General features: G+C 43.4%; 1 protein-coding gene across 2 annotated transcripts in view; it reads left to right on the top strand.

Moving 5' to 3' along the window:
• Window positions 1-26,619, top strand: part of LOC122815138 (zinc finger protein 2-like) — a 76,111-nt gene that overhangs the window by 28,441 nt on the left and 21,051 nt on the right. For both annotated transcript variants that reach the window (XM_044087391.1, XM_044087392.1), the window contains one exon: window positions 1,195-1,314. In XM_044087391.1, coding sequence (XP_043943326.1) covers window positions 1,195-1,314 — 120 coding nt within the window. The remainder of the gene's footprint in view (window positions 1-1,194; window positions 1,315-26,619) is intronic.

The following is a 26,619-nucleotide window of genomic DNA, read 5'->3' as shown; positions in this document are numbered from 1 at the left end:
TTTTGGTCTATTCCTTATAAAATTTATGGTTTTCTGGTAAATCACCAAGGATTGAAATCACTAAATAATGACCTATATTAGAGTTTCTGACTTTATATCCTTCAAAAGTGCATGCTAACACAAATCCTGATATTCTATCAACTTTCAAAGTTTATGCGAGCAATATTTAAAATCTGTCCCTATTTTTGGGCTATTGTCACCAAATTATTTTAGACTTTGTCTGGATTTCTTGCTCTAAGAGATTGAGAGGTACGCTGCTGAAGTTTAAAATGAGTTATTTCTAACATAGTGCATTCTGTATGGACAATAACTTTGTATTTTCCTTTCTCTCCATGTCACATTTCACATGATGTTCCTCCATCTTGTACAAGAAAAATTATGAATAACAAACTAACAGTATTTGCACTGCAGTATAGTGCATTATGCTTGGCAGTTGTGCTGTGTTTTCAATTTTGAACATATGCACACCAAGCGAATGACAGTAATTTGCATTGCCATTGAGGTGCATCCTGGCATTATAGTCTTAAGTATCATTTTGTTTCTCACACTTGGCATTTTCTTATGTCTTACTGTCAATTTGTAAATTACTTGGATGATTTACGAAGCTCCACAGAATTCCTTGAAACCATGTGGATCTACTGGCAGTAGAAGGGAAGACATTAGAAAGGAGTTACAGGCAATTAATACGTTAACAAGTGTGCCTCTAAGTTGGTAACCTTTCTATTACAGTCTTAGTAATTTTAAATTAAAAATATAAAACACATGTTGACAAGCCACAGAAGGATTTCAGACCTTGACTGTATGATTAACAAAACAACACAGAAGATGTATTATTTAACATAAAACTTGAAAAGCATCCTGTTTAGCTTGTATAGTACTTGATCCAGATGGGCCACAGTTATCCCAAATGGTTGTAAGTTATGCTGATATGGTAACTGGTTATCCCAAATGATTGAAGTTATGCTGATATGGTAACTGCTTTGATACTGCACTTGTATTACTTATGTAGATTCCTTACAAGTAAAATAGTTCTTTGTAATTTGATTTTTCTAAACGTGTTTGGAATACAGCTCTGTGCAAGTATGTTTGAATCATTATTTGCCATGTTTTTTAAGGAAAAGTTAGAGGCTAGCTGTTAGAGCTGAAGTCTTGAGGTGCTCTTTTAATTATAACATTTATTTTGTTTTTCTGCAGGATACAGCATTCCAAAGGAGGAGCTGCTGTTACTATTTGAAAAGCACGAGGCACCTGTACCTGAGTCACTGGAAGGAGCGACACTGCCTCAGAAGAGCATTTGTAATGGTTCCCGCAGCAGTAAGTAGATGGGTGGAGTTTGAATTAGTTTTTGCTTTTGATTGTGGGAACATGTGAAGTTTTTGCTTTTGATTGTGGGAACATGTGAAGGAGAGCGTGGGGCAGTGTGAGTGATTATATTATAAAATGGACTGAAATATCATTTTTAGTGGTGCTGTCAGTACTTCCAAAGAATTGTTGTTTAAACTGGTAGTGGCTAATTATGGATTTGTTAGTCTCACTCCCTTCCAGGGCAAGTTACAGGAAAGGATCTACAGGACAGGCTGGTTGGATTGCATTGCTGACAGTTCTTTAGCAGATGGTCAAATACATGACTTCATATAATAGAGAGATCCTGACATTTCCATTTGTTCCATTTTTGGAGCTGACTTGTCAAAGAGAAAGACAGTGGACCTCTGTTTGTGTACAGTGTTTGCAGATTTCATCAAGGCCTCTGATACTGTGCCTCATAATACGTTAAAGGAAGATTACAATATATAGTTTGGGAGCCAAAGATAGTCAGACAGACTGGAAACTGATTAGATGCAGATCCAGCAGTTCAGAGGGTGCATGTGGAACAGCAGGTGCTCAGTAGATAGGAGAAGATTTGTGAGGTGCCAAGGATATGCGGCGGTTTGTGTTGGAGAGGTTTGGAATGGCAGAGAATGTGGGATCTGCAGGATAGTTGCAGAACTTCGCACTGAACTATGGGATTTACAGATGTTCGTGGACTGGCTAGTTAGACATGAGAGATTAGAAAAGAACTGTCCAGGAGGTGGGAACATGAGACCTGCAGATAGGATGAGGTGGGAAAGGTTAGGGATGAGATAAAGGCAGAGACTTAGAGAATATAAGCACAGATTGTCAGAGGAGTGCATAAGGTTTAGAGGGAAAAGAGAAGATGCAGCTGAAAAAAATGGTGGGGGGGGGCAAAGACAACGAAGTCTGTGGAATGAGAGACACAAAAATAGTGACAAGTGGGGGAGAGAGATAAATGGTGGCCAACTAAGAACAAATACAGCAAGCTGAAAGGGGCACTCCACCTTATATGAAATGCAGAGAGCAGAAGAAACAGAACAGAATTGTGGCATGTGTGGGTAAGGGCTTACTATACCTCAAGAAGGGAGACAACCAGCACAGGCCGTGAGAACACTGAGTACTAGAAATGTTACAGAAAGGGGGGAGTGAGGCAGGGGCAAAGAACTGGAGAGCTGGTGAGGAGAAAGAGATGATAGCAGAGTGACAGAAACTGACAATAGAGGTGAATATTTGGGTGTTTTTGCTGAAAGTAAAATTAAATGCAAAACGTGGCAGAGGACTGAATAAGTGACTCAGGCCATGGGTGGATGGGATGATGAAGCTGCAAACAGTGACACAGGAGAGGGTGTGAGTAATAAAAACATCACAGAAATCTGGGACATGAAATAAAAAGAGAAGGAGCTGGGGAGTGGCAGTGTGTATAAAGGATTTGATCAGGTGTGTGAGGTCAGAAAGGAAGAAAAAGACAAACCTATTAATGTCATAAGGATGCAGGCAGGATCAGAAGATGCACTAACCAACCAGCGTATTAATGCAGAAGGGGAGGAACTGGTTACCTGAAAATGTATAACCCCCTGTTACGGAGAGACAAGGCTAAGAGAGTGGGGAAAAGAATAACAGGAACAGGTTGATGCTCAAGGAGGATCTGTATCTTCTAGATCTGTGTCTTCTAGATCTGTGTCTTCTAGATCTGTATCTTCTAGATCTGTATCTTCCAGACCAGACTCGGAGAGTCCAAGCTGCAACACAAAAAAGGAGTGAAACATGACTGAGGTCTTAAACCATGATGGGTTTAGTCATGTGGTTTAGGATTGTACCAGAAAGGTACAATGTTCATAAATAATGGAGAGTGAGTCGTGGATGTCAGGATTATGCCAACAGCGATCATGCCACTGTATAGTTTGGAGTAAGTCTGAAAGGTAGGAATAAAAAACAAAGGTGATGATGTGGGATTTTAGTCAAATGGATTATGTTGTGCTGAGGAGGTGGCCAAGGATAAGTTCAGAGATGAGGAACAAACTGAGGGAGAAAAAAGCTATGGAAATGGGTCAGGGATGGGGTACTTGGGGCTATGGGTAAATGTATGAGGAAGAGGCAAAAGAGAAAGACAGAATGGTTACATAAGAATGTGAGTCTAGCAATTAGGATGCAAGATAAAGCTTGCAAATGGTTTAAAGGAGGAAGGTGGAGGAGGCATGGTACAAGGAGACTGGGAAAACAGAGACACCAGGACAGAGAGAGAGAGGTGGTTCTGATGGAACTAGCTACCCTTCAAAAAGATAATTGCGAGGACCAGATGGGTTGTCTTCCAGAGTATTCAAAACAACTGACCAATGTGTTGTCAGACACCTTGACAGAGATTTGCTGTAGGTCATTGGTGAGTGCAGAAACACAATGGAAATGAAAGGCAGCAAGTCTTTGCTATTACACAAAGGCAGGGGCAGTGAGCAGCCTGAGGAATTAACATCCTTTTAGCTTAATAATAGTGTCATGGAGAGAACTGTGAGGGGGGGCTGTTATTATTTGTACAGGATAACAGTCTCCAGGGCAGCAGTAATGTGGGATAATGACCAGAAGGAAAACCTATGGCTGGTTTACAAGTCGGCTTGCAGTAGCAGAATAAATAGATATAGCCCACCTGGACATTATGAAGGTCTTTGACTTAGTCCAACATAGGAGGTTAATAGGAAAACTGGAAGTGCTGGGGGTAGAACCAGGACTGACAAAGTGGATAGCTTAACTGTTTAACAGTAGAACACAGAAGATTGTGGCAAGAAGGACAATGTTATGTATTAGGAATGAGACTAGTGCCACGAGGGTCTGTTCTGGGTCCAGGAATTGTATTGTGCTAGTCACAGACATATCTGTAAAAACTGATGACAAAAGGCAGGTGCAGTAGTGCAGAATGGGAAGAAAATGTAGTGAAGGTTTTGGAAAAGCTGAGAAAAAAAGCAGAAAGGTGGCAGTTGAGGTTCAGTGAAAGCAAATTTGAAGTCCTGCACTTGGGCCACAACTACCCTGAAGCAAATTATGAGCTCTTGGGAGTAGAACAGATTCTCTTCCTCCTGCTCTAAGGAACACTAATTGGTTCTGTTAGATCAAGGATTTCTGCAAGTTCTTCTATAAAGACCCCTTGGTTGATCCAACTGTGGTGTCCCTGGAGTCTAGCAAGGGGTCCTGATCAGCTCCATCGTGGAACACGGTTCCCAATATTAGAGAGAATAGGAGGGCTCCCTATTGAAATGCTGACTCTCGGAATGCAGAGTCCCAACAAATGGGAACAAAAGTCTGAAAACACAGAAGAGCAAATTTTGAAAATTGCTTTCCTCCTTTAAACTTCTTTTTGCAGGGGGGCAAGCCCCCACAGACCTCAGACTTATATATACCAACTCTAAGATTGCCATACCTTGGACAAAAGTGAATATTCCAAGAAATGCCATCTGGGATGTAGTATATGTAAGAATGATCTTTCAGCCATTCATTCTCCGTATTTCAGGACTTGCTCTAGTGGGCCCCAATATTTCAAAGGGTTACTGAATAGGATTCTTAATTAGTTTGGGAAAATAAACCTCTGTTACCCTACCAGACCCCTAGGCGTAACTACCAGCAAACCCTGATGAAATGACTTCATCGATAAAACACCCTAAGAGTTGGCTCAGTAGTTAGGGATCGAGAAATGTATCTAGACAGTAATCTGGCATTCCACCAACATGTAACTAAAGATAGTAAGAAAATCGTTCTATGTTTGCCAACTCATAAGTAAGGGTATGGCATCCAGGTCCAAGGAAGTAACAGTGCTACTGTACTCAGCCCTTATCAGACCCATTATTGAGTGCAATGTCCCCTTTGGCATGACCTAGTTAGGCATGTGCAGCAGTTGAAATGCCCTCAAAGATTGTTCACCAAGAGAATCCAGGGTATGAATAACCTGTCCTACAAAGATAGCCTTAAGGTCCTATCTCTGTACTCAGTATCCTACAGGTAACTGAGAGGTGCTCTATGCCTAGCATATAAGGCATCCTCAGATCCAGCTACAATGGATCTTTTGCACATCCAAAAGACAGACAACACTAGAAACATTAGTTCCAAGGATCTGAACTTTACAACATAAAAAAAACCTGTTGGAGGGACTGATATGTATCTAAAATGATCCCTGCATTATGGAAAAAGCTCCCTATCTATGTGAAGCAGACTTCATCCCCAAACCTGTTCAAAAGAAACCTTGATCATTATGTGGGAAATCACAAATTCACCCTTGGCCTAGCCCCAATGTCTCTGATGGACACTGGTCAACAGTAAGCAAATAAACTCTCAACTAACATACCCCCACACATAACCTTTAGCTACCTCTTTACTATCATACCCCACCATGTAGACATCCAAGGAACTCTGGGACAAAACTGGGTTGGCTTGCATGGCTAGGCTTGTAAAGACCATGGTGGTTGTTAGCTTGGTATAAACCTATGAACCTATAAGAAGATGAAGTCTAAGGCAGATGGGATCTGAAATGGAGGTAGTTGAATTATGTGATCTTCTATCCCAGGTGGCCAAGCACTCCTCCAAGAAGTGTGGTTATGATGCTCTTGATGCATTTTTTAGGGCAGCAGTTACATGTTCTTTTACTGGGAAATGTGGCTAGCTGTTGGATACAGCCTCTGCCAAGAAAAAGAAGGCACATGGAGACCTGTTCTGTATCTGTCAAGACCAAACAAATTCCTAATTATACCAAAATTCAAAATCCAGAATGTTGACTGTACCAGGCCTTCTACCTCTCCTATCCCCTTGGGCTTTTTGCTCACTCTGGACCTAAAGGATGGCTATCTACATATTCCAAAAACCAAAGTCCATGCAATGTTCTTAAAATATGAAGAAGTTAGTGAACATTACGAATCACTTCCTTGCCCTTTGGCTTGATTACTGCACCCAAGATCTAACTGGCTCCAGTATTAATATTTTGCAGGGCAAAGGGCATTCATATATACCTATACCTGGATAACAGTCTGACCTGTGCAAATTTCATGGAGGAGATCCAGAAGACCGTGCACTTCACCCTGTCATGTTTTGAAGATATCTTTCTGTCAACCTAGTCAAATCGATCTTGACCATAGCAATGATAGGATTATTAGACAGACAACTTGACGAGACTTTCCAACCAGTGGACAAGTTATTCTCTTTGACTGTCTTTTTATCCAGAATATCCAGAGAAGGATTTTATCACAAGGGAGATCCTCAGGGTTCTGGGTTACATGGCATTGTGCGTCACTTTGATACAATTAACAAAACTACATACGAGGATGTTACAATATTACCTCAGGAACAGATGATGCCAACACTCCCTGACCCTAGAAGCCAATATCCGTATCTTACCTTGCATAAAAAGAGCTCCCATTATGGAAATGCAGATAAACATCAGTTTAGGGGTGCCCTTCAGACTTGCAGAGCTTACCCAGACAGTACCTGCAAGACACCCTGAATTTGGCTTCTGCAGCTCATTCTGTTGGATCATGAAAGTCAAGGATAGAAATAAGAGAGGCACATAAATGTGAAATAAATGATGGATGCTGTACTAGCTTTAAGAGCATTTAAACATACTGACTGCAGGGAATCCTCCAAATCCTTATGAACAATACTGTAGTCATGTGGTATATCAACAAAGAATGGCTGCATACTCTCTGTCCTTCGCAGGGTAACTGTGTGGGCACGGGAGATTACACTGGAGTCCGGCATGACCCACAGGGCAGTCTACATACCTTCTTAACAGATAGGCTGAGTAGATCACAGGCCAAACCACATAAATAGATGGTGAATGGGGAAACCTTCCAGGATTTAACCAATAAATGGAGCATGTCAGAAATGGACTTCCCTGCTTCCCCAGAAAAAAGGCAGTTGAGAAAGTTCTGTAAAACAGCAGCTCCAGCAGCCTGTAAAATAGGTGCATTCTCCATGAATTGGGCAGTCAGGTTTCCTTCTTTATGCTTTTCTTCCTACACCCCTGATCCCCAAGGTATTGCAAACGGTCAAGCAGGACAGGCCAGGCTAGTTGATCCTCTGTCCATGCCTTTTCCTTTTCTAAGCATTATAATCTAGGATTTGCTTCCAGGGCCAGGGCAGGGGTTGCCTTTCTCATCCTGCAGGGTCTGCTGTCTTAGAACACCTTTTGCATCTGGCAATCCACTCGTCAAATTCTGTGGAAGTCCTCCCACAGATGAGGACTGCAGCAGTGAATAGCAGGAAGATCATAATACAGTTAAGTTAGAAACTTGCCATAACTGTCCGTGTTCAAGTGCATTCACTGTTGAAGTTTGTTTTCCAGCACTCCATTTCATCCATCTTTGTTTCATGCATCCTGCTCTTGGGGCAAGTCCCACCTTATCACATGTTTATCCTCTCTTCTCCCTACCAGGCCCATCCTTGATCTTACTTTATATCCTTAAAAAGTCCATAGGGGGTTTCTAGGGTTGGTCTGCTTTTTAGAAGGTTACCTCCACTGGGTTCAGTCAAGCTGCAGTGCCTGGGGCAGGCTCCTGGCTCAGCCAGTGCAAGAAAAATCTGAAGCTGGTCTCATCTGATGCCTGTGTTACCCCACTGACATCTCTGCATTGGGGTGGGATAGCCACGGCCACTAGGGGGAGAGTACAACTTTGAAAGTTAAGCTGAGTTTCAGGCTACCTGCAGGCAGGATATGCCATAGACAAGGACTGCAACAGTGTATGTACTTAGAGCGTCTGCAGTTATGATACATTCCTAACACAACTGTACTTTTCAGGCAGTGATGAGGTCATCCTTTAGGCTGTGTTACAAATGCAGGTGATGCTGAACTTGCGTGATCACCTGAGTATGTTGAAATGTAAGAAGAGACCCAGCTAATGTGATCATGCAGCCAGAACTAATGGTGTAAAACTGTAGTCTGTTTAGCAGGTGCAGGAATCGAAATCAAAAGGAGTTTATTGCACATGACTTTTCCGCATCACCATTTCTCACCGTTCATTAGCCTTGATATTCTCCTCTAAGTTGACTGCTGTTAGAAGTAATTCAGCTCAAAGATCTCACTGCGGCATCTGTGATTAATGTGGTGATATCAATTTTATGTGAGGTGTGGTATTGCAGAATAAGGGATTAGATGCATTTGGTCGCGCGTCCAAATGCTGAATGGCCTTTATTCCGAACCGTAATGTCGAAACTCATAGGCGTGAATGCTCATAATGTCGCGAGCAATGTCGAATTTGAAATTCCTGATCACAGAACCACCGCAACAAGCGTTACCATGGGTCAAGAGGGGGGAATATTAGCCTGGCCGGCATTCGGTAATTCTGGATTTGGCATCTGAAAATTCGAAATATTGCGATCTTAGGATTCTGCTTTCGACATGTACGCATTTGGACATCAGTTGTTCACTCATATGCATGTAAACCAGAATAAGTTATGGCAGCTGCAGGTAGGCCCACTGGACACATGGTCCTTTTTCAAGGGTGACCCTTGATCCATGCCTGATTAAGTGACATGCACAAAGTCGCACAGTAGGCATATGAGAGCATCAAACCCTGTACCACAGGAATTACAGCTCACAACCTTAACCCACTGTGCCGACTGGCATTGCAGGCCAGAATGTATGATTTAAGTCAAAAATATTTTAAAAAAGTATTTCATTTAACCAGTTAGTGTTATTTGCCATGTGGAAATTAATTATTACAGGCTGTGGGGTCCTCAGCAGCTCCGTTACTAATAGGGAGGTGGCTCAGAATGAAGCTTCCTACAGCACCTTCTGTAGTAGTGCCAGAGAGTGGGGAACGCAACTTCCTACAACCCCTTTTGTGTTAGTGCCAGCGAGAGGGGAAAGAAGCTTCCTGCAACCTCTTCTGTGTTAGTGCCAGAGAGTGGGCAGCCATTAACGGAGATTTGCCAGAGAAGATAGAGACAGACATTTTATGACAGAGGAACATGAAGTCTATTTTGAAGGCTTGAAACTGAGGGAGGATGATGGTAGACTAAAATCTAGGGCGTAAAGGGCAAAATGAATCCACTACAACAGTTTATCATACACAGTAAAGGTTTTCTGTGTTGCAAGGAGATGACGCACAGCTGTATGGAAAGGACAGGAGACATGTAGCCCAGAGAATTGTTGAATATGAAGGAAAAGTACCCTGATCTCTTGGATTGGAGGCACAAATGCCTGCAGCATTTCCCTCTGCATTGCAGGCATTTAAGATGACTTCTTGTGAGCTTCACAGTAATAAGATTTCAAGCACTCCCACAACTAAAAACCTAGATTTGTTCTGTAGAATATGTTAGGTCTGCTATTACTTAATCAAAAACCCAGCTGCCAACAATATTCTCTCTTGGTATAGTTGTAAATTGCTATTGAACCCCAATAATCTACCAAAGAATCTTTGATTTGTTAAAAAAAAAAGTCTTTTTTGTTACCGCACCTGCCTTCAAAATGAAACTGCCAAACACATATGTGTAAATATTAGGGCAAATTCTGTTTGTCATAAAAAAATATATCAATTTACAGTATGTACAAAAATACCCTGGTTTTATGAAAAATGAAAAAGGGGGGTGAAAAAGGTTGGGAGGAACTGAGGAAGAATGGAAGGATTTGATCAAAGTTGACTTTAGTAAGTAAATTTCATTCTGAAGTGATTGTTACAGTTTCAGTTAAACTGCCCACTGTCTACTGCTGCTATGAAGGGTTCACCAGGCAGTCACAACATTATGCCCATACAAACACTACCACTGGAGATTAAAAAAATGCAGGCTGCAAACCCTCCAGCATGTCCTACACGCCCGTACTTCACAGTTGCACGACTGTTAAGACCAGAGGACAAAACTTTCATTGTACCAGAAATGAAATGGGCAAGGATTCTATAAGAAAATCAGCACTTGATTTTATTTATTTATTTTATTTTACATTTGTTAACTGGGAAAGTCCGACTGGATACATATCCATTTTCAGAGGAGGCCCGGGGAGAAAAGCTCCATTGTTATCAAAGCATTTAGTAACAACAACATAAAGTGTAGTTGTTTAGTTGTTTAGTAACAAATAATAATGCAGGTTACAAGATGTTTCAATGTAGCAATACAGCTATTTACAAAGTTTTAGTTAACAAATTGAGGAGAGGAAAATGCATTTTGTAATGTGTTTAGGAAGTTATCAATAGGTAAGAGATAGAGGCCATCTGTAGGTTACTAATAGGTGAGATATAGAAAACAATTTCTTTGAAGCAATGAATTCAGAGAAGACTTTCTTTTGGTGGGGTGTGTCTGACAGTTAATATTCAGATAGAAAGCAAGGAAGATAAGAATGAACAGGGTATGTAGGGTGGGTTTTGTTTAATGTGGGCTGAAAGAAAAGATAGTAGAGGGAGGAGTTCTACCAAGCACAAGTCCTCCTCACACCACTGTTCCTCTCTCCATATACTAAAATGGCTAGAGCTTCCTAACTATCTCACATACACTCAACTAACTCTTGCTCACAAACTCATTTTCAACTCCTCTCTCTGTCCCTCCCTTTCATCAGCTTTTAAAATGCACCTTCCTGATAGAATATTGAGGTCCAACAATCAAAATCTATTAGTAATCTATAAACCCACTCGTCCCCCAGGGAAAAATCTTCTATCTTTTGTCCTTGCCCGCCTTTGGAACTCTCTACCATCATCCATCCGCACCACCGCCAACCACTTTATTTTTTAAAGATCTCTTCATTCCCACCTAGTATCCAAGTGGGAATGCTCTTGCTCCACCCACATAGCTAATTTACTTGCAATTGCCATCTTCCTTCTTTGCCTTGATTCCTCATGCATTCTTCCTGATTATTTACTCATAACTAATATACATTATCATTTCATATTATAGGGAAAACTGCACTAGCCCTCACCTCCTAAGTGCTTCCTTCATAAATTTCTGTTATTTCTCAGAAACTTGATTCAGTATTTTGAATATGATACAAACTCAAAATTTTTTCATGCAATATTCTTTACTATCTATAATCTATTAAATTTATGTAATGTTCTTTCATAGTTATTTCTTCTGTATTTACTTGAAATTGTTTTCTGGTGTCAAAATACTTTGGATTATTATATAATTTGTAATTTGTTATAGTTTTTGTATAACTAGTATGAATCACTTTTTGTAACATACTTAGTTCTGGAGCTTTTCTCCCCAGGACTCCATTGAAAACGGGTGATTTGGCCCAATAGACTATCCTGGTAAACCAACTGCAAATAAATAAATAAATAAAATAAAAGGAGTTAGAGTTAGGATTAATAGTTAGTTATTATGTTCTTGGGTTGGTTGGGGTTTTGATAGGATTAATTAGTTAGTTACTATGTTTTTGGGTTGGTTGGGGTTTTGATGGGAGCACAACTATTTTACTGGCACAGTGTCATTTTTGTTTAGTTTAGTCGGGGTTTAGCCATGGACATAGCCAGAGTTTGTGCATGTGTGTCTTTAGCGCTTTTTTGAATTGAGGCAAGGAGCTGTTAGAGGTTATATCTGGAGGAAGGGAGTTCCATTTTTTTCCAGTAGAGTTGGAAAACAGAGAATCTCCAGCTGAGTTGTTTGCTTTGGTTGTTTGCACTAGCATTCTGCTGGATGAGCGGAGGGATGTTAGGTTGTTATAGGGGGTGATAATTTTAGTTAGAATTGGGGTACTGGTAGGTTGGTAGAGGATTTTATGAACAACTATGAGTTGGTTATAGTATATTTGGTTGGGTAGTTCTAGCCAACCTAGGTTGTGAAGATTATGACAGTGATGGGTTCTGTATGTGGAGCCTGTGGCGAATCTAGCTATATTGTTATAGCAGTTGGTGATTTTGTTGAGGTTCGATTTAGATAGATTAGTAAGGATGGGTGAGGCATAGAGAAGGGAGGAGAGAAGATGCGTGCGAGCTATGGTGGTTCTGGCAGTTGGGGTTAGAAATTTCTTTATTCTATACATGGATCCTATTTTTTTATTTACTGTTTTTATGGTTTTGTCTATATGGGCATTGTAATTCAGATTGTTGTCAATGATTATGCCTAGTAGTTTGGTGTTTGGTTCAGGAGAAATTGTAGTCCCATTGTTTGAAGAGACTGTAAATATTGGTGGTGTTTGCTTTTGGGTGGGGGAGAAAAGTAATACTTTGGTTTTATTTGGGTTCAGTAGGAGTAAACTATTATTAAGCCAGTTTTCTACTTTGTTAAAGGTAGACTGGGTTAGGGATTGTAATTCTGCTGGAGTAGAGGCAGTGCAGATAAGTGTGGAATCATCTGCGTACTGTATGGAGGTAGTCTGTGGTATAATTTTGGGCAGATCATTAATGAATATGGAGAAAAGAAGGGGACCTAGAATGGAGCATTGGGGAACGCCGAGAGTCACAGGTAGAAGGGGGGATAGATTATCTTTCCACAATGAGTGGAAACTCATCCAGACGTTATTGAAAACATGCAACTACATCTACCTGAAGCTTTTCTCATGGGAGGAAGCAATTGCAGAGTGGTACTGGACTGATACAAGGTGTTAATAAGTCACAAGACTGTCAGTATTAGGCACGTTAGCATAAACTGATAAGGTCATTCAGAATTACACACAGTACTAGGCATGTTATCATAAACTGATAAAGTCACTCCGAATTACACACAGTACCTAGTTAAAAGGAACAAGTTTATCACAGTGGTTTATGGCTCACTAGATGCAACTGTAGAGTTCATTACAACAGTGCAATGTTGAAAAGTAAGTAGTTTGATATCTCTTTAATAAGTTTATATATATATATATATATATATATATATATATATATATATATATATATATATATATATTTATTTATTTATTTATTTATTTGCAGTTGATTTACCAGGATAGTCCATTGGGCCAAAAGAACCGTTTTCAATGGAGTCCTGGGGAGAAAAGCTCCAGTACAGAAAAATTGGGTACATACACAAGATTGCTAAATAATTATACAAAATGGTAGATAATAGTCATGGGGAGAAAAGCTCCAGCACACACAAAATTAGGTTCATACACAAGATTGCTAATATTTATATAAAAGTGGTAGATAAAACATTTAAACTCAAAGTTCAAAAACATTCAGAACAATACAAACAAAGAGGATTAATGTGAAGTAAATGAGCTTGGAAATAATGTGAAATACATAGCAGAGGAGTTTTGCAGAAGGAACATAAAAGTACCTTATAGGGTGGATACAGAGGGAACACAAGCTTTGTTAGGTAAAAGTTTGGTACCGTAAGCATATTGGTGGTAAGGATGTAATGTATTTATGAGGGGTGGGAGCAAGAGCAATCCCATTGGGAACTTAGATGTGTGTGAAGCTGTTTTTTGAACATGTAGTGGTTAGAGGTGAACGAATGGATGGTGGGAGTGAGTTCCAGAGGCGGGAAAGATTACAGGATAGTAAGTGTTTACCTGGGGGGTAAGATGGTTTATGAATTACCAGTAGGTTTTGATTGTTGGACCTTAAGACTCTATTTGGTAGGTGCATTTTAAAGGCAGAAGACAGGGAGGGACAAAGAGAGGGGTTGAGAATGAGCTTATGAGCTAAGGTCAGCTGTATATAGATGAGATGATTAGATAGTTCGAGCCAATTTAGTTTTTGGAGAGAGAAATAGTGGTGGGTGGAGGATCTGTGGCTATTTGCGAATTTGGCAATTTTGTTATAGCAGGAGGAGAGCTGGTTTTTTAGTGAGATCTGAAGATTAGTCAATAATGGAGCCCCATAGAGAAGAGGGGACAAGAAAGGAGGAGGCGAGAGTGATTTTGGAGGAGCTAGTAAGATACTGATTCTGACGGTAAAGCATACCTAGTTTTTGATGAGTTTAAGTTGTAGATGAGAGTTGAAATTAAGCCGGTTGTCGATTTGAACACCTAGTAGCTTAGCTTCAGATACCAGTTCCAAGGGTGAGTTGTCTTGGCTGGTAATAGAGAAAGAGTTTATGTCGAAGGAAGTGGATTTGGAGGGGGTAAATACCATTAGTTTTGTTTTGGAGGCATTGAGTGCTAAGTGATTTGTTTTCATCCAATCTTCAGTAATTGAAAAAGCTTCTTGTGTGAGTTTTTGGAGTGAAGAGGAAGAGGTGGCAGAGCAGATAATGGTAGAATCATCTGCGTATTGGATGATATTAGCAAATGGAATAGATTTGTGGAAATCATTGATGAATATATTAAAGAGGAGGGACCAAGAATAGATCCTTGGGGAACTCCAGTGGGGGTACTAAGGAACGAGGAAGTGGCCTTCTTCCATATTACAGCTTGGTATCTGTTAGATAAATAACTGGAAAACCAATCTATGGAGGAGGGAGAGAGGTTAAGTTGTGACAGTTTGGATAAGAGTAGGCTGTGTGAGATAGTGTCAAGGCTTTGGAGAGGTCAAGTAATAGGGTAGAGACAATGTGGCTGTGATCATGAGCTCTGTTTACAATCTCAAGAAAGGACAGGAGGGCTGTCATGGTACTATGATTTGGCCTGAATCCGTGTTGTGTAGGGGTTAAAAGGTTATTTTCTAACAGATATGGAAGGAGTTGAAGCTGGATGCACTTTTCTAGAATTTTAGATATGGGGGACAAGATAGCAATAGGGCGGAAGTTGTTGATGTTGCAATTGTTACCTCCTTTATGGAGGGGGATGATAAAAGCTTGCTTCCACAATTGGGGCACTGTGCATTCATGGATGGAGCGCTTAATTAGAATGCTAATGGGATAGGCAATTGCTTCTGCGGCTATACTTAGGAAGTAAGAGGGGATATTGTCCGGAGCATTGGTGCATGGCTTCAGTTTCTGAAGATGTTTTTTTATGGTGGAAGTGGGTATAGGTTTAAATGAGAATGGAGAAGAGTGGGGAGAGAGAGGATTTGAGGAAGATATGAAGAGGGGTTTTGAGTAGTGGATGAGGTGGAAGATAGACAGTGAGATGATGAGAATGAGGAGACAGAGGAAGTAAGGGGAGGGTTGTTTGTGGGAGAGGGTGGGGATGAATTAGATGTTGAGGTGGGGCATGTGAAGGAGGATGTGAGTTTGCTAATAGAGTCAATGAAAAAGGAGTTGAACTGTGTAGCTAGATCTAAGTCTGGGCTATTTGGGTCTGGGGTTGGGGTGTGTGGCTTACTGGGGTTAAGGAGGGTAGAGATCCCCTTCCAGAATCTTTGAGGGTTAGTTTTGTTGTTGTTTTGGAGTGTGAAGAAATATTTTTGTCTATCAGAGATTATAAGCTTTTTTACTTTATTACGAAGGGTTTTGTACGCATTATGTTGTTCTGGGGTTTTATTTCTAAGATAGTCCCCAAGCTTCATCTCTAAGGCGCATAGTTGATAGGGTGGTCTTGGTTAGCCAGGGGGCTGAATTTGTTTTTATTCTTTTTGTTCTTAGTGGGGCTTGGGAATTGAGTATTTCTAAGAAAGTAGAGTTGAAATGAGTAACTGCATCTTCTAGGGGTAGTGTCTTTAGGTTATTCCAGTTGATTGCTTTCAGAGAATATATGAAGGTTGATGGGTTAAAGTTTTTGTCATTGCGGGTAGTGATGAAGTTATGGGTACGATAAGAGATACAGGGGAGTCGGCGGGTGAAAGTAGGCAAGTGATCACCAAGGGGGTCAGGAAGAGTACCACTGTCTGAGAAATAGTGGGGATGTGACACTAGAATCCAGTCAAGGATGGTGCCACAAGAGGGTTTTGATGGGTGTGTTATTGTGTTGATTAGTTGGGAGAAATTATATAGGTTGATATTAAGAGGGTTGGTCAAGACTGGATGGAGGTCCAGTCGATGTTTACATCTCCTAAGATTATGGTTTCATTACTGATATTGTTTGAGAGCCAAGAGAGGATGTTTTCAAGTGTGGAAATGTTGTCACCTGGGGGAATGTAGAGATGCTAGACAAATGTGTTTGTGCTTATTAACCTGTAGGAGGCTGAGGAGTACTTCAGCGTTGTTGAACTTTGGAGTAGGTTTGTTGTAGGGGGTAACTAGCAGGGAAGAAGAATATAGGAGAGCCACTCCACCGCCTTTTTCTGGGTCCTGTCTTTTCTAATGATAGAATAGCTGGGTGGAGTTATTTCAGAGTCTTTTATAGAGGGTTTTAACCATGTTTCTGAGATAGCAAGTATGTCAGGTTTATTATATGTGAGCCATGCATGGAGGGTAGGGACTTTATTGACAATACTTTGTGGGTTTAGAGAAGTAAATAATATAGGCTTGTGTGAGGAAGGAGAGGTGGAGGGGCCAGGATTTGGGTGGATGTCACCAGATAGGAGGCAGTTGATGAGATGAAAGATTGGGTTAGGAAGGTAATTGAGTAGAGTAGAATAACAATTTGGATCTGTTTTGATAATCAAGGGGTGTTTAGTTACTATCGGGATAGGGTTATTCTGTGAGGAGAAAATCTTGAATGAGAAGGTTAAAAGTTGTGTTATTGGGTATAGATGGGGAGAAATAGGAGCGTGTAAAGGTGAGTGAGGGGAGTTCAAGTGGTAGGTTGTATGAAAAAGTTGTGAATGGTCAGATGAAGGAGGTTGGGTGAGGTAATAGAGATATGATAATTTAAGAGATAGTAATAGTAAAATAATGATAGATGGGGTATTTAAATGCATGTTGAAGGTTTCTTGGTATTAAGTGTTGCAGTTATCTTATATATTTCTTAAGTGTGGTCTTCTTCATTTGATCAACAGACCATTTGAATGTCTGAATCTTAAATGGGTCTACTTCATTTGATCAACAGACCATTTGATCGAAACTCATGGATTTGTCCCCCTCCCCAATGTCATGCGACCCTGGAGTTTGGTATGCTGCACAATTTGTGCAGCCTTCAACCCCAGGGCTTTGAGGGATAGGAGGTCGAAGTTGATTCTGGCGGGACTTCTGCCCCCGGACTCGGCTTCGTCCTCTTCTCCCTCGGCGGCACCGGCTGCTACTGCAGCGGCACCACCTTCCATCCCTGCTCCCCTGGCCAGGACTCACCCTCCCACTGAGGCTCAGGAGAAGAGTGAATCTAGAAGGGAGAGAAAAAAGGACAGGCACCACAAGCGGTGAGCCGAAGCTTCCTCTTCGGCTCCGCCAGCGAAGCAGCTAGTCTCTCCTAGGGCCTCCGGGCCTTCTCCTTCCCGGCTCCATTCACCCCATTTTTCCCTGGGCCGGAGGAGGAGGAGACCCAGTCACCTTCGAGGTCTTTGAGGCGTCACTCCAGGCCTGCCTCGGTGGCCTTGTCAAGATCTACAAGAAGCTTGTCAGATGCAGATGTAGACCGGATGATGTGTAGGTTTCTCCACGCCCAACTGCAGATGGGAGTGATCCTGCCTCCCCCCCCCTCCGAGGGTGAGCTCGACCCCCATTTTTCCCCCGATTGCTCCTTCTCCGACCCGCTTCCGGGTTTCGGAGCCATCGGATCCAGGCAGCGTCGGAGCCGGGGGGGCTTGGTGCCGATAGTACACCTTTCTTCGGCTCTGACCATATCCTCGAGCTTGTCAGGTCCCTTTTCGGATCTGAGCTCTCAGAGCCGTGAGCTGAGCTTCAGATCCGGAGGTGTTAGTGTCTGTTCAGCTCCATCTCGGTCGGAGCACACTGGCCCTTCGGATGCGATTGCATCGGCGCCGGCCCCAGTCCGCACCTCTGATCCGAAGGAGCTGCTCTCGGAGCTTAGAGAGAGCAGTTCTCCTTCGGCATTCGATGTCGTGGAGAGGGTCTTGTCGAGGGACTCGAGGCCCCAGGCTCCTGCTGCGGTTCCACCCATCACTCCCTCACATACGGGCCTACTTTCCATCACCTGGCCCCAGGGACAGCCTGCGCCTACATCCCAGATGGTTCCCTTAGAGGAACAGGATGTGGTTGATGAGGCATCCTCGGACAGCCTCCCCGAGGAGGTTCCTCACAAACGTAAGTGCAAGAGGAGGCACTTGGACTCACCTGAGTCCCTGACAGAGGACACAGACTTAGAGGAAGGGGAAGGTTCCCCAAGGTCACCCCCCGTGGACGTCTCCTTTAGAGACATTATGGAAATGCTTTGTATTAGAGGGGGGGTGGTCAGCCCAAAAGTCTTCCTCCGATGAGTCTGTGTTTCTGAAGGAGTTCGCAGGCCCATCTACCTGTTGGGTGTCCCCTCCCGCCGATCCCCTGGTAGACCTGATCACTACCAGGGCATGGAAGGAACCGGACACTGTGGACCCCATACCAAAGAGACCTGACAAAAGTCTTGGCCCTCCCACAGATAGGACAGTTTGGAGCAAGGGTGCTCCAGTAGATGCCATGGTGGTGACGGCTGTCACCAAGAAGGAACTGGCCCAGGAGAGTTCCTCGGTCCATCCTCTTGATAAGGAGTCTCGGACGATGGACCGCATAGGGAAGTGGATGTTTGCTTCAGCCACCTTCTCCGTAAGGTTGCTGAACTACATGGCACATGTAATACGACTCCAGTGGGATCTTATCAAAGAATACGCAGGGTCGCCCCCAGAGTCCATGTTGGCCGAGGATAAGAAAGTATTCTCAGCCCGAATGGCCACTCTTAAATCCATTTTGAACACATCTATGCATCTCCTTTCCCATGCCATGGAAGGAGCCACTAGAGCTAGTGGAGCGGGTGTTGTCTTACGGCAACATGCTTGGCTCCGCCTCTGCGACTTTACGGAACCCTTCAAGGCATCCTTCTCAAATGCCCCTTTTGACAGCTCTTCGCTCTTTGGCAAGACCGTCCACAACATGCTGGTCTAGAGCGAGAAAGACGGGAAGACGTTGTCTGCTGTCAGGATCTGCTTCTCTGCTCCCCAGAGGTCCTTCTTCAGGAACCAAAGGGGACAAAAGAAGATGTGGTTCCAGAAATCTCAACAGTCCCGTTTTGCTCCGGACCCCTCGTCCTTCAGAGGCAGAGGAGGACAGGGTGGACGCCGGCCCAGAGGCAGAGGGGGACCGAAGAACTTCGGGTCGAGAGAACCTTTTTCAGATCGGCCCTGTGCAGCAACCCTGAGGGGTTACCCAAATGCTCCACTCTGGAGGCAGTCAAGGAACTCTTCTCGAGGCACCTAGCAGTTTGGGAGTCAATCACAATGGATCGCTGGGTGCTTCGAATCATATCCAGAGGTTACACTATCCCTTTTCTGAATCGTCCCCTCAGACCCTGGAGCCTCCCCGATGTCCCACCCAATCAGAGGGAGGCAGCAGCCGCAGAAATAAAGCAGCTGCTAGAAAAAAGAGCAATCCAGCCCGTCCCCCAAGACCAGTCTGGATCAGGCTTCTACTCCAAGTCCTTTCTGGTGCCAAAAAAGATGGGGGACTTGAGACCAATTCTCGACCAGTCCCTTCTGAACCTAGCGGTTGCCAAAGAAAAATTCCAGATGGTCACCATTCAATCCATTCTCCCCACTTCTACAGGAGAACAACTGGATGTGCTCTATAGACCTCAAGGATGCATACTACCACATCTTGATGGACAGACGATCCAGGAGGTTTTTCCGCTTCCGGCTGGGAGCCAGTCACTATCAGTTCAGGGTCCTTCCCTTTGGTCTCGCCACAGCCCCCAGTGTGTTCACCAAAGTGATGGCAGTTGTAGCGGCACATCTGAGACTTCAGGGAATTCAGGTCTTTCCCTACCTAGACGACTGGCTCCTCACCGCCCCCACCAGGCATCTACTCTGTTCAGCCAGGAATTACTTCCTTCACTTGGCCTCTCATCTGGGAATTTCTATCAGTCTCAAGAAATCCTCCCTTCACCCAACTCAGACTTTAGATTTCATAGGGGCCAGACTAGATACAAACCTGTTGAAGGCCTTCCTAACTCTGGACAGGCTTCGAACTTTAACATTCCATGTGATGGCTCTCTTACAATCCCCGGCTCCCCCAGCGGAATTGGTCCTGAGGGCACTAGGTTCCATGGCGGCTGCCATCAATCTTTCACCATTGGCTCGTCTGAACACGAGGGTCCTGCAATGCACATTGCAGGTCCAATGGTCCATCCTGCAACATCCGCTAAGTACGGCTATCCCCCTCAACAATGCTTGCAAGAGGTCCCTGCTCTGGTGGATCCAATCCTCGGATCTCTGGGAAGGGCGCCCTTTTTCGATAACCCCACCCCAAGCCACGGTGACCACAGATGCTTCTCCATCGGGTGGGGGGGCATTGCATATCAATGTCCTAGAGATGAGGGCGGTGTTTTAGTGTTGCAAGCACTCCAGGCCCTTCTTCCCCTAGGGACAATTTTGATTCAATCCGACAACATGTCAGTAGTTTGGTATATCAACAAACAAGGGGGAACCAGATCTTACCCACTGTGTCGAGAGGCCATGAGAGTTTGGGAGTGGGCGATCACCACAAGCCACTTTCTCATAGCAACGCACATTCCGGGTCAGTCCAACATTTTGGCAGACAAGCTGAGTCGAACCATCCTCTCACCTTACGAGTGGTCTCTGAACCGGAGAGTAGCGAAACAGATCTTCCTCAAGTGGGGTCAACCTTGCTGCGATCTTTTTGCGTCGCCTTCGAATGCAAAGTGCAGCGAGTACTTCACTCTACTTCCCCCACCGGGGGAATCCCCCAGAGACGCTCTAGTCCATGATTGGCCATCCGGTCTACTTTATGCTTATCCACCTCTTCCTGTCATGGTAAGATTTTTATAGAAAGCTCGTCAGTTGGGGAGCAGAGTGATCCTCATAGCCCCATTCTGGCCTCGTCAAACATAGTTCCCTTGCCTATGGTCTCATCTGGCCAATTCCCCATGGATTCTGGATCCCACTCCGGATCTGATTTCTCACCCCCTGGAGTTGACAACTCCAAACCTGGACAACCTCAAGCTCACAGCTTGGTTGATCCAGTTCCATTCATAGCTAGGACTCCCGGTATCTCTTCTTCCGTTAAAGCTATTCTAGTAGCCGCTCATAAACCTTCTACCAGAAAGGTCTATAAGAGCAAATGGAAACGTTTTTCGATCTGGGCGGAACATGGACACATGGATCCCTTTACAGCCCCAATACCAGCTGTATTAGAGTTCCTGTCGCACTTATTTGATCAAGGTACCAGCTCCTCCACCGTCAAAGTTCAATTAGCAGCAATTTCACACTTTCATGTGGGAAGTGATCTCGGTTCTTTAGCTTCCTCCAAGATCTGCAAGACCTTCATAAAAGGTACTTTCCTGTTAAGGCCTCCTGTTAAGGATGCAGTTCCTCCATGGGATTTAACCCTTGTTCTTCATGCTCTTACTGCCCCCCCCCTTTGAACCTGCAGCTTTGGTAGACCTTAAATACTTATCTTGGAAGACGGCTTTTCTCATTGCCATCACTTCGGCTAGAAGGGTTTCAGAGCTTCAAGCCCTTTGTGCCAAACCTCCATATCTGGTCTTCCATAAAAGATAGAGTTTCCCTCAGGACCAATCCATCCTTCTTACCTAAAGTCGCCTCTGAGTCCAACATTAATCAATCTATCAATTTACCAGTGTTCTTCCCAAATTATCAAAACAAGGGTGAATACAAATTACACTCTTTAGATGTCCACAGACAATTGAGGTTCTATTTACACAGGACTGCTGGTCACAGAAAATCTGAGCAACTCCTTGTATCCTTTGCTAAACCCTTTTTGGGCAAACCAGTGTCAAAAGCTACATTGTCCAGATGGATTTCACAATGTATACTTCTTGCATATAAGAGTTCTGGCCCACCAGAACCTGTCGGGAGTTCACGCCCATTCCACTCTATCGATTTCAACTTCTGCTGCCTTTTGGTCAAGGGTATCTTTGGATGATGTTTGTTCTGCAGCCACTTGGGCTTCATCCCATACCTTTATTACACATTACAAGCTAGATCTAATTTCCAGAGGAAGGGCATCCTTCGGCTCTGCAGTGCTCCGGAATATTCTTCCATGAGGATCTCCCAAGTTTAGGTAGCTGGGGACTCTGTCCCACAGGTTGATGAACAAATGAAGTTAACTACTTCAGATAAAGAAGTTATGTACTTACCATAACATTCCATCAGAGTAGGTAACTTCATTTGTCAGCAACCAACACCCCTCTCCGTCCCCCTAACCTGTAGTTCGGCCCTTTAGGACCTTGTGTTTTCTGTACCAGATGACATCAGGTTAGGATGTTTAGTTGATCCTGATTGTACTTGTTTATAAGACTAAGCAAACTCGATCTGCGGAAAAAGAAGGATGGCAGGGGGTTATGGGTAAGAGGGAGGAGCTTGGAGCTCGGATCTTAGCTGAATAAAGCTGCCGGCTCAGATCCGATTCGCATCCGATACCCACAGGTTGCTGACAAATGAAGTTACCTACTCAGATGGAACGTTATGGTAAGTACATAACTTCTTTTTTGTGTCTGTGTGTGTCTGTGTGTGTGTGTCTGTGTGTGTGTATGTGTGCTGCAAGACTGTCACCAGCTTGTGACACCATGTACAACTAATATTATTGTTGTATAGTCCTGGTACATTTCATGCGCTGTTTACTGCAGTTGTCTCCTGCTCTTTCATTAACCATGTATGCAACCTGGGTTTATGTACATAAAAGCATCACTGCATGAAGTTGCAGTCCACAGCATTGTACTTCATATATTTATTTACTAAAAGAGGAACATCTAAAAAAAAACAATAAATAAAAATATAAATAAAAGCGGAGCATCTCTGGATCCTGCAACTAGTCATCCAATACAATAACATGCTGCTTCATAAGGTCATAGATGGGTACAAAGTAGTTTGTCTGCTGACCATTACAAGTGTAGTCTAGCCAATAAACTGAATTCAGAACTTTCTACCAGCCTGAAAGTAGCAACATAGACGAGAGGAAAATTTGAGCTGCCCATCCAGTTATCTAGGTTTACATTGAAAGGTGGCAACCCTGCATGATATGCAATGGAAGTTTGTTCCAGAGGTAAAAGATGAGTTGGGATAGGATTCTGTCTTTACTTTATTTGGGTATGTGTTGGAACTTGTTGGCTGAAAATGGTAGATGCAGATCTCCATGGAGGAGTCCATAAGAAATTGAATACAAAGACAGGGCTGACAGTCTGTCTACATAAGTGAGGATGTCCTTCCATACCACTGTTACAGTATTCATAACTGAAGGGGTCTCCGACCAAGGTTAGTCCATCTGGCTAGTATACCAGAGCCTTAGTATTTACAGGTACTGTATATTGCATATACTCTTCCCCACACAAGATGTAAGGCATATAGGTGATGTACAGACGCACACACTCAGAACTTCTTTGCTGCCAGTCTGAACGCCATCACTGGACATCGGCCTGAACACCTTTCTTCTCTGCTGCTTACTGAGCCATTTTCAGATAAGTGTCTTGTTGGGTTTCTACTTATCTTTTTGTTTAATATTAATTTGTTTCATGTCATCTGTAAAGGGAAAATGTCAGTGTGGGAGGCAGATTCACCATAAAGCTCATCACGACCACTGCCTGTTTTGCTTCCCACGACCATATGCAGTGTTCTGTCTGCCAAGTGTTTGTCCCTAAGACCCTACATAGTCCTCTCTCCTCCTTATCTGTTTGCCTTGTAAACCAATGTCCTAAGCTGTTGACTGCAAGTGCTGTGGCAGAGTCTTCCAATCCCAAGGTTCATCCATTTGCCAAGAAAAAGGTGAAAAAGCTTTGGTCTGATACAGCCTTCCCCAGATGTCTCTGTCAAGGCTGGTGAAAGCCCAGAGGACCATCTGGTGGTTGATTCAGATCATCTGCCTCAACTCTGACAATGGATCCGGCTTCTCACACATCCTCAGAGGCTTTACAGACATTGAGGGGCAACCTTGGCTGATTATATCCAAGGAACTGAGGGGTTCTGCAGATTTTAGTAAGAGAGATCATCCCTACTATGCTTATTGAGTGTTGCCAAGGGTCTGATCCTCCTAAGGTGTTTTGTGTGGATGTCCCACAAAAAAAGAAACAGAAAGCTAAGCATAGTTCCCCTGCTTCTAAAGATACCCCAGGGTGAAGGGCAGGACTTCATGCAGGGGTTGTTTAATGCTGTAATGGCTTAAAAGACCCCCCAAAGGGGTGTCTGCACCTACTCCTCCCTGGTCTTATATTCCTCTTAAGAGACCCAGGCCGTTGGATTCCTGTGATAAAGATCAGGACTCTGGGGAAGAGGCATTAGCCTACTCTTCCCAAATCCCTTCCCCCTTGGATTATGGTTCAGAACAGGAGTATTCCATTAGTCTAGATTCTCCTTTCAAGGGACTCTCTTTTGGGGACACTATTACCCATATGATGGAATTATTTAAGTGAGACTATTCTTGGGTTTCTGATATCCAAAAAAGGTTTTATGACCTCCTTCAGATGGAGTCTCCCAAACCTTCTGCTGTTCCCCTGTTTTGGCTGCCCTCTGGATACCTTTGCTGCAGCTTCTGTAGCTCCTGATTCTCTGCCGTCTGCTCCTAAGAAACCTAACAGATTTTACAAGGTGCCTGATGAATCTAGCTTTTTGTATAAATGCCCTTCTGCTGATCCTACTGTAGTATTTATCTCATTGGAAAAGCCCTCCAAACTGTTGCCCTCTACCAAGTTACTTCCTTCTGAAAAGGGTAGTAGGACCATGGAGAGGCTGAACAAGAGGGTCTGTACTGATGACACCTTATCTTTTCAGGCTGTTCAGCTCATATGACTAGGTATGTTTCGGCTCGTTTTTCTCAGGTTATTTCTAATCTTTCTGAGTCTGAGTGCCTCTGTCCTTTCCCTGTTAGGTTCCACCTCTCAAGTTGCCTTCCATTCTGTTAAGTGCAGTTATGAAGCAGCTGATGCTTCTTCCAGAGCTGCTGCATTTGTTTCTGTTCTGAGCTGTTACTCTTTGCTTCATCTCTAGAGCTGCTACATTTGTTTCTGTTCTGAGGTGTTACTCTTTGCTTCATCTCCAGAGCTGCTGCATTTGTTTCTGTTCCGAGGTGTTACTCTTTGCTTCATCTTCAGGCTCTTCTTGATGACATTAAGGCCAAGTTGTTGGATGCTTCACTGCACAATAAAAATATTTTAGTTTCTGCTGCTGCTAAAGATCAAGGCCTTACAGGAGTTGAAACATATTTTTGTTTCTTCTATTCCTGAGTTTCAAAGGAATTACCCTTCTATATCTGCCTTTGTTTGCACGCAGTCTCACACTCCCCCTAAAGATAAAAAGTGTGCTAGACATGTGCCTTCTGCTAAGTCTACTCAAACTCCTGCTTCTCAGAAACATTTCTTTCAGGGCAATCTGGGTTCTACATGATTATTAGCTTTCCCTTCCCCTGGCCAGGTCCCTTTATCCCTTTGTCTTTCCCTCGGCCAGGTCCCTTTATCCCTTTGTCTTTCCCTGTGCCTTCCAAACTGGTTGAGAATCCCAACAGACTCCTGGGTTCTGTCTATTATCTGTGAGGGGTATTTCATGGTTTGGAAAACCCTTCCTCCCTTTTTGGGCACCCTTAGCTGTCTCGGGAACAATTTCTCTTATTCCCAGAGGTACTTCATTCTCTCTTAACTCAGGGCACCGTTCAAGATATACCCCTGGCCCAGGTAGTGAAGGGGTGTAATACCAAAATGAAGTATAAAAGGTTCAAGTTCCCAGAAAGGAGAGCACCTGGAGACCATTTCTGGAACTTTCCTAGCTCAACACATTTCTCAAGATTCCTTCTTTTTGGATGTTGTCTCTTCAAGCCTTATTTCCTCTTCTTCTTCCCCATATGTTTTTGGTCTTTCTGGATCTTAAGGATGCCTACTTTCATATCCCCAGCCATATCCTTTTCAGGAAGTATTTGTGTTTCTCAATACTGCCCCAAGGGTATTCACCAAATGCTTCACTCCTGTCATTGCTTTTTGCAAGATGATAGGAGTTCAGATCTTTCCTTATCTGGATGATCTGCTCATTGAAGCTTCCTCCCCTGAGGCCCTGCTTCAGGATCTCCAGTTTACTATTTCCTTGTTGCAGAGTCTGGGATTTACCATATATTTTCAAACATCAGCTCTGATTCCTTCCCAAGATCATGTTTACCTTGGTTTCAGGATCCAGACCATTGCCATGCTGGTATCTCTATCTGTCTCCAAGGCCGTGTCTTCTTGCCTTTTTCCAGTCTCCTCTTCATCTGGAGTCAGTCACAGCCAGAGAGTTCTTCAGGGCCTAGGGTTCATGGCTTCCACCATTCCAGTGCTTTCTCTGGCCAGTCTCCATATGAAAAAACTGTGGTGGTACCTCAAGTCAGTGTGGCTTCAGCATTGCCACCCCCTGGACTTTCTAATTCCCTTCCTCCCTTGTCTCAGGCTTGAGCTTCAGTGGTGGATTCATTAACTTTCTCTCAATCCAAGGCTTCCTTTCCAAGCCCCAGCCCCTAGTCAAGAGCTCTTTTTATAGATGCTTCAGACAGGGGATTGGA

This window comes from Protopterus annectens, chromosome 11.part0 (assembly GCF_019279795.1).
Source record: "Protopterus annectens isolate FY-2018-M chromosome 11.part0, PAN1.0, whole genome shotgun sequence".
Lineage (NCBI taxonomy): Eukaryota > Metazoa > Chordata > Ceratodontiformes > Protopteridae > Protopterus > Protopterus annectens.
This window is presented reverse-complemented; position numbering and strand designations above follow the sequence as displayed.